This window comes from Haliotis asinina, chromosome 5 (genome assembly GCF_037392515.1).
Source record: "Haliotis asinina isolate JCU_RB_2024 chromosome 5, JCU_Hal_asi_v2, whole genome shotgun sequence".
Classification (NCBI taxonomy): Eukaryota; Metazoa; Mollusca; class Gastropoda; order Lepetellida; family Haliotidae; genus Haliotis; species Haliotis asinina.
Window position 1 is genome coordinate 72,896,277 of NC_090284.1, and position 14,413 is coordinate 72,910,689.

General features: G+C 38.8%; 1 protein-coding gene across 1 annotated transcript; it reads right to left on the reverse strand.

Moving 5' to 3' along the window:
* Nucleotides 1–2,330: 2,330 nt before the first annotated feature.
* On the reverse strand, nucleotides 2,331–11,898 carry LOC137285228 (ADP-ribosylhydrolase ARH1-like). Its single transcript, XM_067817523.1, has 12 exons — nucleotides 11,765–11,898; nucleotides 10,485–10,702; nucleotides 10,309–10,362; nucleotides 9,954–10,055; nucleotides 9,339–9,414; nucleotides 8,854–8,910; nucleotides 8,380–8,501; nucleotides 7,845–7,950; nucleotides 6,475–6,645; nucleotides 6,024–6,074; nucleotides 4,817–4,919; nucleotides 2,331–4,497 (listed from the first exon to the last, which is right to left on the reverse strand). Exons 2-12 carry the CDS (start codon nucleotides 10,669–10,671, stop codon nucleotides 4,234–4,236), a joined length of 1,293 nt encoding a protein of 430 aa, XP_067673624.1. The 5' UTR covers nucleotides 10,672–10,702; nucleotides 11,765–11,898; the 3' UTR covers nucleotides 2,331–4,233.
* Between the last annotated feature and the right edge of the window lie 2,515 nt (nucleotides 11,899–14,413).

The following is a 14,413-nucleotide window of genomic DNA, read 5'->3' on the forward strand; positions in this document are numbered from 1 at the left end:
TTTTTAGCGCTTTGAGCGAGTACCGTGTGGATGGATACAGCGCATCATAAGTACTCATTATTATTAAACTGTTATGACAAGCCATTTACTTCCTTAGTTTAATTCCCCTAAAGGGTTGTCTTGTCTTAGCTGTCTCTATCCCCCATACCACCGTCTGCGATACCCTCTCAACATTTAACAGATTAGTATGTTCAAACATGGCTGGTAGTGTTCAGGTGTCATCAAGCTCTCAGTCACTGAAGTCAGATTCCGACGTGGAATCGGTTCACGTCGGTCCAAGGTATGACGAATAGTTTGACACGACCGACGTCGACGTCATCACGCTGTGGATAGCTGGTGTAATTCTGGCAAAAGATGTATGGGCAAGATCTTTGACATCGGACATCCCAAAGGTCGTGTTGTGGCTGGCCACAAAGCCCCTATTGACATACCAGAACAGCTCAGTCACATTCAGCTCATAATGTCTCACTGGAGTCATTAAGACAATGTGGCCTTGCTGTGCTAGTTAATCCGTCTGATCTGTAGACAATCAGTTTCTTATGCGGATTGAGTTTCTCTATAAACTATACTTTGATTTCTGTCTGTCTAAAAGACACCTTGTGCGTGGTCAGAAATTCTTGCATTTGAGTCTTACGGTAACTTGTTGTAGGGTGACTGTTTCCGGTACACGGAGGTTACAATAACTGGCATTATCCATAACGATGTATGCTCGGATTGTCCAGACGGGGTAGAGAGAGACGTTCCACCAAATCAACTAACACCTCAAGGTTCATCCTGGTGATCATTAAGATTTGGCCTCAAGGACGAGTTCGCATCCGTCAATGATACAGAATCACGACTAAAAGAGTGAAGAACGAGGAGGGGTTTCACGTTACCAAATGGAATGATTGGGGTCCTGTTGTATATGCAATCTGTCGGCAGTCACGTGTAATCCGTGGAGTGATTCTTGTTCACCCGGGTCTCACTGGATTATACTATCTGATGGCCAGATTCAAGGTATTCGGTGATGCTTCTGAGATAGTTTGACCTGGGGTGACCTGGTACTTTTCGGGATGCACTTGACGAGCATCTTCTCTTGCTTTATTACCTTAACCCAATTTCACACAGAGCAGTGTTACGAGGTGTTCTTGATACATTAATGGTATCATTGATCGTTTCACACAGCGCAGTGATATGAGCTGTTCTTAATACATTAATGGTATCATTGATCGTTTCACACAGAGCAGTAGTGCGAGCTGTTCTTGATACATTAATGGTATCATTGATCGTTTCACACAGAGCAGTGGTGCGAGCTGTTCTTGATACATTAATGGTATCATTGATCGTTTCACACAGAGCAGTGATGCGAGCTGTTCTTGATACATTAATGGTATCATTGATCGTTTCACACAGAGCAGTGATGCGAGCTGTTCTTGATACATTAATGGTATCATTGATCGTTTCACACAGAGCAGTGGTGCGAGCTGTTCTTGATACATTAATGGTATCATTGATCGTTTCACACAGAGCAGTGGTGCGAGCTGTTCTTGATACATTAATGGTATCATTGATCGTTTCACACAGAGCAGTGATGCGAGCTGTTCTTGATACATTAATGGTATCATTGATCGTTTCACACAGAGCAGTAGTGCGAGCTGTTCTTGATACATTAATGGTATCATTGATCGTTTCACACAGAGCAGTGATATGAGCTGTTCTTGATACATTAATGGTATCATTGATCGTTTCACACAGAGCAGTGATACGAGCTGTTCTTGATACATTAATGGTATCATTGATCGTTTCACACAGAGCAGTGATACGAGCTGTTCTTGATACATTAACGGTATAATTGATCGTTTCACACAGAGCAGTGATGCGAGCTGTTCTTGATACATTAACGGTATCATTGATCGTTTCACACAGAGCAGTGATACGAGGTGTTCTTGATACATTAATGGTATAATTGATCGTTTCACACAGAGCAGTGATACGAGCTGTTCTTGATACATTAACGGTATAATTGATCGTTTCACACAGAGCAGTGATGCGAGCTGTTCTTGATACATTAATGGTATCATTGATCGTTTCACACAGAGCAGTGATGCGAGCTGTTCTTGATACATTAATGGTATAATTGATCGTTTCACACAGAGCAGTGATACGAGGTGTTCTTGCTACATTAATGGTATAATTGATCGTTTCACACAGAGCAGTGATACGAGGTGTTCTTGCTACATTAATGGTATAATTGATCGTTTCACACAGAGCAGTGATACGAGCTGTTCTTGATACATTAACGGTATCATTGAGCTCTCCCCTTGAAGTGAACTACAACAATGGGCAAAGTATTTCTTTGGAAAAAGGTGATAAAAATGATGTTTATATACAAAAGAAAGGAATAATGAGTAGAGATATAAAGAGGTAAATAATTACAAAATAAATCACAAAAACATTATCACAGAGATCTCGTACATGCTTGGTGCAAGGTTTGCACATATCAGAAATATACAGCATAAATATTATTTTATATGAAAAAATATGAAAAACACATGTAATAATAGGAGAAATTCAACAAAATCAAATAATATTGTCATTTTATACTCTGAAATTCATCAGAAACGCATCATTCTATTACAAATAATCATGGAATCTGTAAAACAAATTTTGAATCCAAACTGTGTTTGAAGTAATCTGACTGTAACAGATAAATGGGATGCACGCTGAGAAGTACGTGCATTCTTGTGTGATCATGTGACCAACCATTTGCTGAAAATCACTTTTTCATCTGAAAAAATGGCATGAAAAGGCACAATACAAGGCAGTTCCACAACATATTGACAGATCATTCAACTCTGTACCTAAACCATACCCAAAGTTTGAACAGCACTAACTTGTAGACTTGAAATTGTCATGTTTATCAGCTTGTGAGAGAGAGTTGTTTGTTTTCTTGAGGCTGGAGTGTCTACTACAAACTGGCAGAACACATGAACAGCCATATCCAGGGCAACCATGTGTCACAAAATCGTCAAGTCAATGTCAAAGACAGACAGTACCCTTCATGGACAAATGGGATTCATCAATCCCCAGATGGTACAAGGGTGGATGTGTTCAAGTCGTGATTTCATCTCAGTCATGCAGATGGAAGGATAAGAGTGTGGCACTGACATGAAGGACGTAACACTGATTGTTGTGTTCAGCAGGTGAACCAGCCATATGGTGGCAGCACTTATGATTTCTGGAGGGATTTGTAGCCATGGCAGCACACCTCTACCCATCTGCCGTGGTCAAGATACAGCTCAAACATATACAGCAGAGGCACTGAGAACAATAGTTAGTCCTGACTTGGCGGCAGATCAATGTCTTCACATTCTGTCCCAAGATAATGAGCTCATACATGCTCCATGTCAGTTAGTCTTCTCATACATATTACAAACATTATCTTATATAAAAATCATTTCAACATTTTAAAAATAATTACACATAAATAACAAAAGAAATTCAACAAATATGCATGGCATTGTCATTCTATACACTCAAATGCATTAGAAACACATCAGCCTATATCATTGATCATGGAACATGTGAAACGAATATTGAATCCAAACTTGAAGTAATCTATGACAGATAACCATGATACACAGTGAGAGGCATGTGTATTCCTGTGTGATAACCTGACCCACCATTTGCTGAACATGACTTGACATGGGATGGGATGGTGACAGCACTATGATTTGGGGAGGGCAGGAGGATCTGTAGTCAAGGCAGGACACCTGTGCACATCTGTTGCAGAGGAGTTATGCACCTCAGACGTCCACGGGTTTGTAATGAATATGGCTTCAGATACAGCAAGATTTCATGAAGAGCGTCATCAATGAGACAAAGATGTACAGCAGTGCATGAAGCATATGCAGGCTAAACACATTGACTGTGTGAAAATTCGGAGTGTGTGTTCAAGTTCACTTGACCCTTATATGCTAATTTATTTAATGGTTGAACAAGATCATGAATGACAGTTTTTTTCTCTCTCTAATGTTTCCATCTTGATTGACAATTTCTGTGTCAGTAGGGACAATTTCTCTTCTTCTTTTAACTGGTAGATAAATCGTTTTATCCCACTGATATGTTTGTAATGGATTTCAGTATATTTGCAGAATGATAACATTTGTCTGTCATCTGTGTTTTTTTGTTTGTGGAGTGGTATCTGCACCTCCAGCTTTTTTAATCCCTTGCAGACAGTAAACATTGAACCTTCTACTCTGCCATACCATTTGTTGATTCAGGGTCCATCTTGCATCCCCCATCTTCTTTCCTTGGCTCCTCCATGTCTTCTCCCTCATCTGTCCCCGGGGCTGGAGAGTAGAAACTGTCTTCTTTCTTGGAGTCTTTCTTGATTTCTGTAGGATCCACATTTGACCCCTCCATCTCCTCAGGGTTCTTCTGACTATCCTTTCTTGTGTGAGCCAAATTATACAGCTTCTCTGCAAGTCTTTCTAGACGGTCTCTGTACTCTAGATTCTGGAAATATGTTAACTATCAACAGCATTTGAACTTTTTCCCACCTTGTCATACATTCTTGACAAGAAAATGTTTACATAAAGAAACTAGACTAACTCCCAATGAACAATCTTCCTCTATGATATACAAATACAAAACTAAACATATCTGAAAAAAAATCCTTTTGACCACAATCAAAGATACATGTATATGTAACCAGTCATCTTATACTTTGCTACCATATCAAGATGAGATTCAATTAGAATCACATATAAGAAATATAAAGATTCACAGTAAGTTTCATTATAGAAACACAGGTAGGCCATAATATGGAACTTACTTTGTAGTTGCCCTCAGGCACCCCCTGGAAGCCGTACATCGCCCCGTACCAACATGCTGCTATAGTCCCTGTACTGTCATTGTCTCCGCGATGGAACATGGCCCTATGTAAGGAGATGAATGTTACTCAGCAGGCTGGCCATATACATCTGTATTACAGCAGGGGGCAGTCATGAGGTTAAAGCGTACACTTGTCACTCCGAAGATGCAGGTTCAATACCCCACAAGGATACAATGTCTGGAGCCCATTTTTGGTGTCCCCCATCGTGATATTTCTGCAATATTGCTAAAGATGGCGTAAAACTAAAACTCACTCATATTACAGCCACATTAAGTAGTATGATGCCTTTTTTTCCTACATAAACACAAGAAAGGACCCCATCCTGAAGATTTTACCTACCAAATTTAGTGACAAAAGCAGAAATACATTTTGTTGAGAGAGTAATCACAAACTGTCTGCTGACATTTTCCTATCTCTTGACCGTGACCTGACTTTATCACAACATGTGCCAGGTCCATGAGTTTACAGCTATTTCATGCTACTTTGAGGAAACATATGACAGTGAGTGAGTGAGTGAGTTTAGTTTTACGTCGCACTTAGCAATATTCCAGCTATATGGCGACGGTCTGTAAATAATCGAGTCTGGACCAGACAATCCAGTGATCAACAACATGAGCATCGATCTGCGCAATGGGGAACCGATGACATGTGTCAACCAAGTCAGCTAGTCTGACCACCCGATCCCGTTAGTCGCCTCTTACGACAAGCATAGTCACCTTTTATGGCAAGCATGGGTTGCTGAAGGCCTATTCTACCCCGGGACCTTCACGGGTCTAAACATATGACAGTGCATTTTGATAATTACATCAAAAGAAATATTGATCTATCTGCTGTTTATATCTGATGTGGTACGGATAAGAATAAAATCCAATACCAGGAAATGTAACCATGTTCTGAAGGCTGAGCTTGACTTTTCAATCATCGTAACAAAAACCCATTCAAAGGGGGACCCTCTTTGATATTGAAAATGTATAAGTAAACAGAACAAATAATTTTTTTTCCACAAATATGGCAATGTACCTGTTGCTAAAGAAGAATGAAATATTAATAACATATTTACTTTACATATTTGAAGACATTTAAGTTTTGGTCACATACAAGCTTCCTGACATGATCGCTGATCAATGGGAATCCTGCCTATACCAACCTCATGCATAGCTCCTTCCAGTCTTGTCCAGCCCCCAGGTTGGCATCATAGCTGAAGTAAACACAATACAACAAACACTCAGACATTGTTGGTTGTCTTGATGATAGTATTTTACAAATCGGGGCTAGTTAATGATCGCTATATAGTGTGGTCCCTTGGAATATGTACAGCGGCTTGGTTAGTGAAGCATGTGGCTTCCCTTCTGGAAATAAGGTATTCATGCAATGTGCAAAGACGCATGAAAAACACAGTAAAAATACAACTTGGGTCCTCGCTAAAACTAAACATGTCAGATTCTGACGGTAAAATGCCCTATAAATATAATGAGGATGATGCAGTTCACATTCCTAGCACCAGTCTTCCTGAGAAGGGCATATAGTTTTTTTACATAAATATTTTTCATCCATTTTTCATGCTCTCATTAATTTTATCCATCCCTGTGTGTACTCACGCAATGATTGTGGAATCATGTCCACTAGCTCCACCCCATCCACGAAAGCTGACTTGTCGATAGAAAATGTCCCTCACTTCGGGATCATCGTAATCTTTAGGAAACACAGGCTTTCCAGATGCCAGATCCCGCAACTCTACATATGCTTCCCAGTTTTCCTTGAAGTATGGCCTGAAATAGTTCAGGGAATGAATTAAAGTTTAAATTCTTTTAGTTGCAGAAACACTTGACAAACCTCCACCCAGTCCTGGAAACACTACTGGCTAGCGACCAGTTAATGCCAACACCTGGCTGTTGTGATCGCGTAGACAGTTTTACTTGTACTTAGGTATTATTTCACATATTGACACATCCAAAAAACGACAGGTTACAAAAGTTAAATAAGTGTGAGCATTTTATGTTGTAGACGTTACAAATATGAATCCCCTCAGAAGACGAGACCCAACACGTCGGGGTATGTCACGTAACCTTTAGTGTGTTGACATGAAATTTCATAAACGATGAGAATTGAATGAAAATCATCCTGGCTGTGAATCTATGACTTGACAAATCAGTCCACAAAAAGTGCAGATTTTAATTTGTCTGAACATACCCATAATACCAACTGTCTATCACTTAAATTTGAATTGACCCAAATTTCCATCTTGGGTTTATAGACTCGACAGGTACCGTGCAGACGATACTGACAAAATATAACCGTCAATTTTTACCTTTATCTTTACGTTTTCCCCCTGAGAAAACAAACATTGCCAAAATTGTAAACAACTACTCAAAATGTCAAGTTAGATAAGTTCCCTTCTCCAAATTCCCATCAGCTTATATCAGCATCCGTCAACATTCACAATGAGAGCGAGTCTTGTTCTTTTAAACTTCCTATTTTTAACAAATTCCAAATATGACTTTTCTTCAACATGTCAAGGTTTGAAACACAATAGTTTGATTACCAAGTTTATGTCAAATTAGGTGAATAAAATAAAAACTTCAGAAATGGCGATAATTGGTCTTGTTAGTTGTAGGGATTGCACAATATACACTACTGCGCTTCTTGTTGACCGCATTTCTCTGAAACGCGGTCGACAACTGTAAACAAGCAGAAAACATCGGTGAATAGCTGATCTATCATCAAGATAAATTTGATTTCACTATGTGAAGAAATAATGGAGCAAATCGTTAAAAAACGAATAAAAATGGCGGTAACTGGTCGCTAGCCAGTACCACTGACGTACATCTTGTGATAGAAATTCAGGTGAAGGTGTGAGTAATTATGAGACAAATTTTCTAACCTTACCATACAGCTGAACAAAACTTAAGCTTGTGTCCTGTGCAGAATATCATCTGATCTGTTTAAGATCTAGTTGTGTCTACCTTACCAGGCATCTTTATTTTCTTCAGGGTAGTGGTCACTGTCCACGACATACTGCAGGGCCTGTGGTAGAACATCCAGTAGTCCTTGGCCCCACTCTACTAGTGGCTTGCCTGGAGGTGACAGATTACATTCCTCATGGGTTACAGAGAGTTCATTATCTCAATAATTTGGAAATTTAAAATCAAAATTTGATAATGGTACTTTTAATATAGAGTGGGTTGGTTAAATGTCCATTGAACAATGTTGAAACTTAAAGCTAAATGGGTAACTCATGCAGACAGAAAGAATACTTGACATCTCTGTGTTTTGGAGGTGATCAGAGTCACTTTCACAGTTAAGGAACACAGTCCTGTGATAACAACAGGTGAGAGAAACAAGGTTTAGTTGATAATGGTGGGTGTCATCATTTCTTGATAATGGTTCTGTGAATCAGGGTATTTTTTTTATGTACACCACTGAAATTTCAAACAAGTAGACTGAAACCTGCACAGGTGATGTACTGATAATTGCACACTTGCAGTTGGATATGAAGGTATTACCCTGAATACTGAAAGCTGTAAAGAGGGCCGAAGCCAGAGCTCCTAGGTAGCCAGTGGGGTGATGGTGTGTCATTCTGCCACTCTCTATGCTGACAGCGATCAGATCTTTAAGGTCTTCAGGCCTAGAGCAATAACATTCTCATGCCAACTGAATATTATACCTTCTGTTAGTAACATGTAAACAAAGCTGGGAATCATTCAGGCACTCACAGAGGAAATTGGCTAGATCTGCATATTCCCATTCACAAGAGGCCAACTGAACATATCAAATGCTACATTAATCCTCATCTTGCTATTTGAAATATAAAGGACAGTGGGATAGCTGTGTTAGAAAGGTGTTCCCTTGTCACATTTACTGCACTGGTTTAAATCCCCATAATTTTCATTTTGACATCCAACTCAAGTAGAGGTCTGAGGCTCAGTTGATCGAATCTATCATTAGATAAACAACCATGACAATAAATGAACACTTACCTCGGGTATCGGAGACCGATGCACATGGCCCTCATGGCTGCTCCGCACCCACCACCTCTACAACACAAACACCAACTTCATTATATCTGCTTTACAATTTTTTCAAAACTTTCCAACCCTTCCAAACAAATGTGACCAAAGTAATCACCATAAAAGGTGAATCAGGTAAATACCACTAATGCTAAGTTACAACAGTAAACTTTAGTACAGAAACTCAACCCTCCTGGCGCTATGGATCTTTATACGGTAACTATACATGTACAATCCTGTATGTGCCACAGATATCCAGATTTCAAACATGGCCAGTTATGTGACTTCACTTATAAATTGCATGTTGAGTGTTTACAAGTATGGTAGAAAGACAAGTACAAGGACTTTTGCACAAAAAACTTTCACTGATGGATAGGCAGGGCTACAAGATGACTGACGGAGGGCACCATGTAGGTTCCGAAAAACAATGGGCACAGCCCTTTCGTCTTGCTTACTTTTTATTGAAAGGAATCTTGTATCCATCATCTTCACCTGGCTTCAGTCGGTCTGTCATCATGATGCATGTTGCTCCTGGAAAAAACAAAGCCAGCTTATCAGCATCAGTGCAACTTGTCTGCAATAACCAAAACTGTCATGTACAGCATAAGGTTGAGCTAGGTGACTTGCTCTCTCCTTCATTACTGGAACAACCACATGATATTTAGTAATATCTCTTGGTTTCCAATGTAAAGGGTAATATGGCAAGTGACACATCCTCAAATCTCCTAAATCATAGAGAAATGTTAACGAGGACAATTATAGAAGCCAGGGATTTCCCTTGTTCTAAAAATACAATGCAGAAACTTGGGAGTCAAGGATGGCAAGGGTACCCTCCCTGCAATGTCAACACCCTAAATGAAGGACATCCGAAATTCTTCTATTTGGGTCACAGGCCCTGAATCTCTCATGCCTTTTCAACTTAAATGGGATTATTTGTTACTATCAAAATTATATGTATTCAGAGATTAAGTGCTAGCATGGAACCAATTCAACAACAATTTAATTACACAATCAATAGAATTCACTTTATTCACATTTAGTTTGGCTCACATTAATTTCAAGATTAATACCTGGGGCCCTTCCAGCCATATCTTCCATGCATTCTTTGTACATGCGGGCTAAGACATGGTATGTTTCCACCAGGCTTACGCTACTTGCCTCAGATACAAGAGCTGTAACACAATAACATTTCACATTCATGAAAATCTGACGAGAATCAAGTCAAGTGTGGTCAGTATTTAGTATGCTTAATACAGCTAAAAAAGAAGAAATTTTCATGAATCTACAGTTACATCATTCATTTAACTATTTTACATGAAGATGCAATATTCATTCTAAGTTCATATTTTTCATAATAAAATGATAATGAAAAAATAATAATAAAATATCTTTCTTTCAATTTAATTTAAATGAAAATCAACATACCTTCGCCTGTGGCCAGGTGCATGACAGTGTCATCGCTCACCATCCACTCATCTGCTGGAATAATATCAACATAGCATAAATATGTAGTGAAAACAAAATAGAGAGTAATATGACAGTGAGTTAAGGGACCTTGCTCAAGTACAACAAACAAGATTTTTCTGCTCAATAATACTAACTGTTCACGTTGATATTCTCTAATCCTCCCATCTCTTTCAGGTCTTCGAGAATAAGCTTTGTACTGTAACAGAACTCCCAGTCTCCAGTTTTGTACCCAAGAGCATCCCCTGCTCCTGCAAGTACCATTGCAGCCTTGTACCGTTCCAGCATGGTGACTCCATTCTGCTGCTGTGATGATGTTGCCATCCAAAAAACAAGTGTCAGGTACTGGTGAACACTATAAACAAATGAAAATAAACTAGATAAATATGTGTACCAGCAAAGGAAATGCAAATCTGGCTTTTTGTCAAGTTTTTAAATAGGAGAGATAAGCCATGAATGCTTGCTTTCATGAGATTTTAAAAAAATTTTGTTTCTTTTGTTGTTCTATATATATGTATATACAGCAGAAAAGACTTGATTTGTACATACACATGGGTTTACATGTCAAATATGGGCTGACCATTTAGATAGGTGTTAGGGAGGGAGATCCTGGTCTAGTGTTCAAACAGAGGTGGTGAAAGAAAATTGATTGGTTTCAGTGGTAGATACTGTGACAGTTATCACAAGAAAAAATCTCAGGTTTTGAACTTACCATTTTTGCAATAAAATTCAGAACAATGACGTTTTACTTGTGGCAGTGTTTGAAAGTCATGTTTTCTCAATACCATTGTTTGCAAACAAGAAGAAGCAAACAGTCAAGGAAGTAATCATTCTAGCAGTTTTGGAGGTGATGTTACGGAAGTGACATCACACCTTGTGGCATAGTTTGACCTTTTTTTTTTTTAAAAAAAATGTTTTTCCATCCAAAAAAGGGAAAACCACATCAAGTACGTAGTATGAAGCTGTGATATGTTAAATAGTTTCTTTAGTAAAACATAAAAGGAAAAAAAAATCGAATTTTTGTAAAATTGTGTAGTTTGGAGTTACCATAAATTAATTATTGATTTTGACAGCGGGGTATATGTCGGCTACAAACAAAAAACATAAAAGGAAAAAAATATAAAAATCGAATTTTTGTAAAATTGTGTGGTTTGGAGTTACCATAAATTTATTATTGATTTTGACAGCGGGGTATATGTCGGCTACAAACCAACTATAACTGGTTATGAACCTACGTCGCTACTACTGTACTAAGAACTTGTTCATCAATATATTGTTATCTTTCCTTACTCAGTGTTACTCTTCCAACTTCAAAAATGCATGTTTTGAGAAAAAGGGCATGTTTAAGATGAGATTAGTAACGTATTATTGGGATGTCATGCGATCTACAAATATCAGTGAGCAAATATATACAAACCTGAAATATTTCCAATTGAATTTATTGCAAAATACGACTGAAGTGAAGGTGACGACATAAGCGGAACGCGTTACTAATAGTTATTTCTGGCTGAAACAAAAAACGATGCTTCCTGCTACATACGTCATAAATTTAGGGGCACTGTAGGAGCATTCGTAAAGATTTCAGTATATAATATAGTGTCATAAACAAATTACTTAAATTATTGAATTGTAATTAGTGTTATGAATGTGAAATAGTGTATACAATTATTATTTGTAGCGGATAGGATGAATGAGGGAGTTCGGTAAGAAAGAGAACACTACGGTCAGTGTTGTTAATGAATGATCCCTACCGCGTCATCAATTCGTGTGTATACAAGCCCCACTCCGGTACAGCCGCATGGAACTCTGGGTACGAAGGTATCTGCAAGCGGGCACTACGAATGGCATCTTCGAAGACCTTAAAGGCCTTGTGTTTGCCGTATATATTATGTTATTGAGGTATTATGTCGTCATGTAAGTGCACTTAGCGTTGTGTAGTTTTTAAGAGATGTTATGGGGAACACTGACGGCTAAACTCGTACTGTTTACCCAGGTTCACTAACAACTGAACTATTCATTGATGCCAAGATGAGTATCAATGTTCAGTACAAGTAATAGTTCAAAGCTCTGGAGTTTAGGGATGTTATTTAGATAATGCCCAAGGCAGAGGGACATTATAATGAAAAGAGAGGGACTCTATTGAGATAATTGTCCGAGAAAGTGAGATTGTATCAGATTTGAGGGATATTACGAAAAAATGTGTCCAACCAGTAGAGTGATGTCTTCGGAGGTATATTTAGGATATAATCCCACAGGTGAAAATAGGGAAGTACACGGGGTATGTCTTAAAACATTAAAAATATTCAGTCCTGTCAATCTTGGGTGGTACGATGCATTTAGATGCCATGTTAATGTATCCAAGGTGGGGTTCTACAAATGAACGATTACAGTTCGAGAAGGATGAGGTCCAAGGGTTTATGTGCAATGCCCTTGAAGGTGTCATACTCATTTACAGGCCTACCTTTAGAATGCGGCACCACAAACTTTAAAAACACGCCATAATACTATTTTACGTAATTGCAGGTGATTTTATTTTGCCCTATGACGCTGGCATAGCAACAAGGTCGTCAAGCTCAGCGAGTGCGTATAAGCTCGGTTCACTGACTTACATTGGTCACATTGCGCCATGCTTTATTATTCGCAGTTTTGATCAATTAAAATAATCTAAATATATTATATATTTCGGTTTCAAACGTGACTATTTGGATCAAAGGAATTATAACTGTAAACTAATATACATACATATCTTTGTCATTTAGTAATTTGCACCATTACAAGGAAATATTTATTTTTCGAAGAGATTAGAATTCATTACACTGAATACGTCACCCATTTTCGCACCGGTTCGGTGAGCGTATTCTATTTATTAGAATTATTCCAAGGGTTAGGGTTTAGGGTTAGGGTAAGGGACCTAATCCAATATAGTAGGTAAATGCATGAGTACCAATTGTTTTCCTTTTCCATTTTTAATACTTTGTTCACAAAGAAAAACGGGAGACCAAAAATGTCAAAAGTTAAATAAACGATGAAATGGTTTAATGTCGAAATTTAGGGCTGATGGAAATCGGCCTCCAGCAACTTTCACCTCTAGAGATCTACATATTTTCAATAATGATTCGAAGTCTAACTCGCCCTCGTGCCGTCACCAAACATGCCCATGTCTCACAAATTCCTTAGCGTGATCCACATTATCCTTACTGGGTTCCCTATAATTTTTTCTGTCGCCAAAGCACACAATGATTTTCTACAAGCACGTCATTCATGCATGCACCTCGAAATCAACGTCTGACGCCTGACGTCAACAACCGTTTTCAGTTCAAACCACATCGGCTCATTCAACACAGCATGTTATCTTGCAGATTACGGAATTAGGACGATCGTGCCAAATGATATCGGGACCATTCGGCAACCATCAGTAGATTGAAAGCATGAGGCACCAAGTCTACCCGTAACCTTCGTAATTACCCACAACCTATTCAACTCTTTCCGTTCATTTCCGTGACATCACTGGAATGACTAGCTAAATTTGCACATTGTGCAACAGTGTGGACGTAGCTCAGTCGGTTAGCTGTTGGGCTAACAATCTGAAGGTCGCCATTTCGTGTCCGACGGGTTCTCACAAACTGGTTGCCTGTCTCACTGACATGTGACCTACGGCTGGGAACGTCCTCACGAGAAATTGTGGTGCTGAATTCTAAAGGTGCTCCCATTTACATATCGTAACGTTAACTTCATGGAAAAAAAGACCCATAAAATGTTATTCAATAGATGAGACATATTCAACACACATGAAAAAAACCCACAAAATATCTTTGAGATGACCCCTTGTGCCCGTAGGTCGTGCATGCCTTTCATGTCAACAGTCATGTCATACCTGCCTGAGCAACCCAATTGGCAGTCAGTCTATAGACTGATCTGTTGTTTTCAACAGTTATTCTTATTTTCTCTGTCTGATTTTACAAGTAGACATACTTTTCTGGATATCCTCTTATATAGTCCCAGTTAGGCTGAAGCGAGTTATTTCGACATATCCCATTTGCAGTTGAGTACATTTGAGGGATACAGA

Bases quoted from the DNA above. Each gene is read 5' to 3' on its own strand.
- LOC137285228 (XM_067817523.1), bottom strand. From the start codon at position 10,671: ATGGCAACATCATCACAGCAGCAGAATGGAGTCACCATGCTGGAACGG. The intron at 6,075-6,474 runs GTGAGTACACAC...TGTTTACTTCAG, and splicing joins CATGATTCCACAATCATTGC to CTATGATGCCAACCTGGGGG. The intron at 4,920-6,023 runs GTTGGTATAGGC...CTCCTTACATAG, and splicing joins TGGAAGGAGCTATGCATGAG to GGCCATGTTCCATCGCGGAG.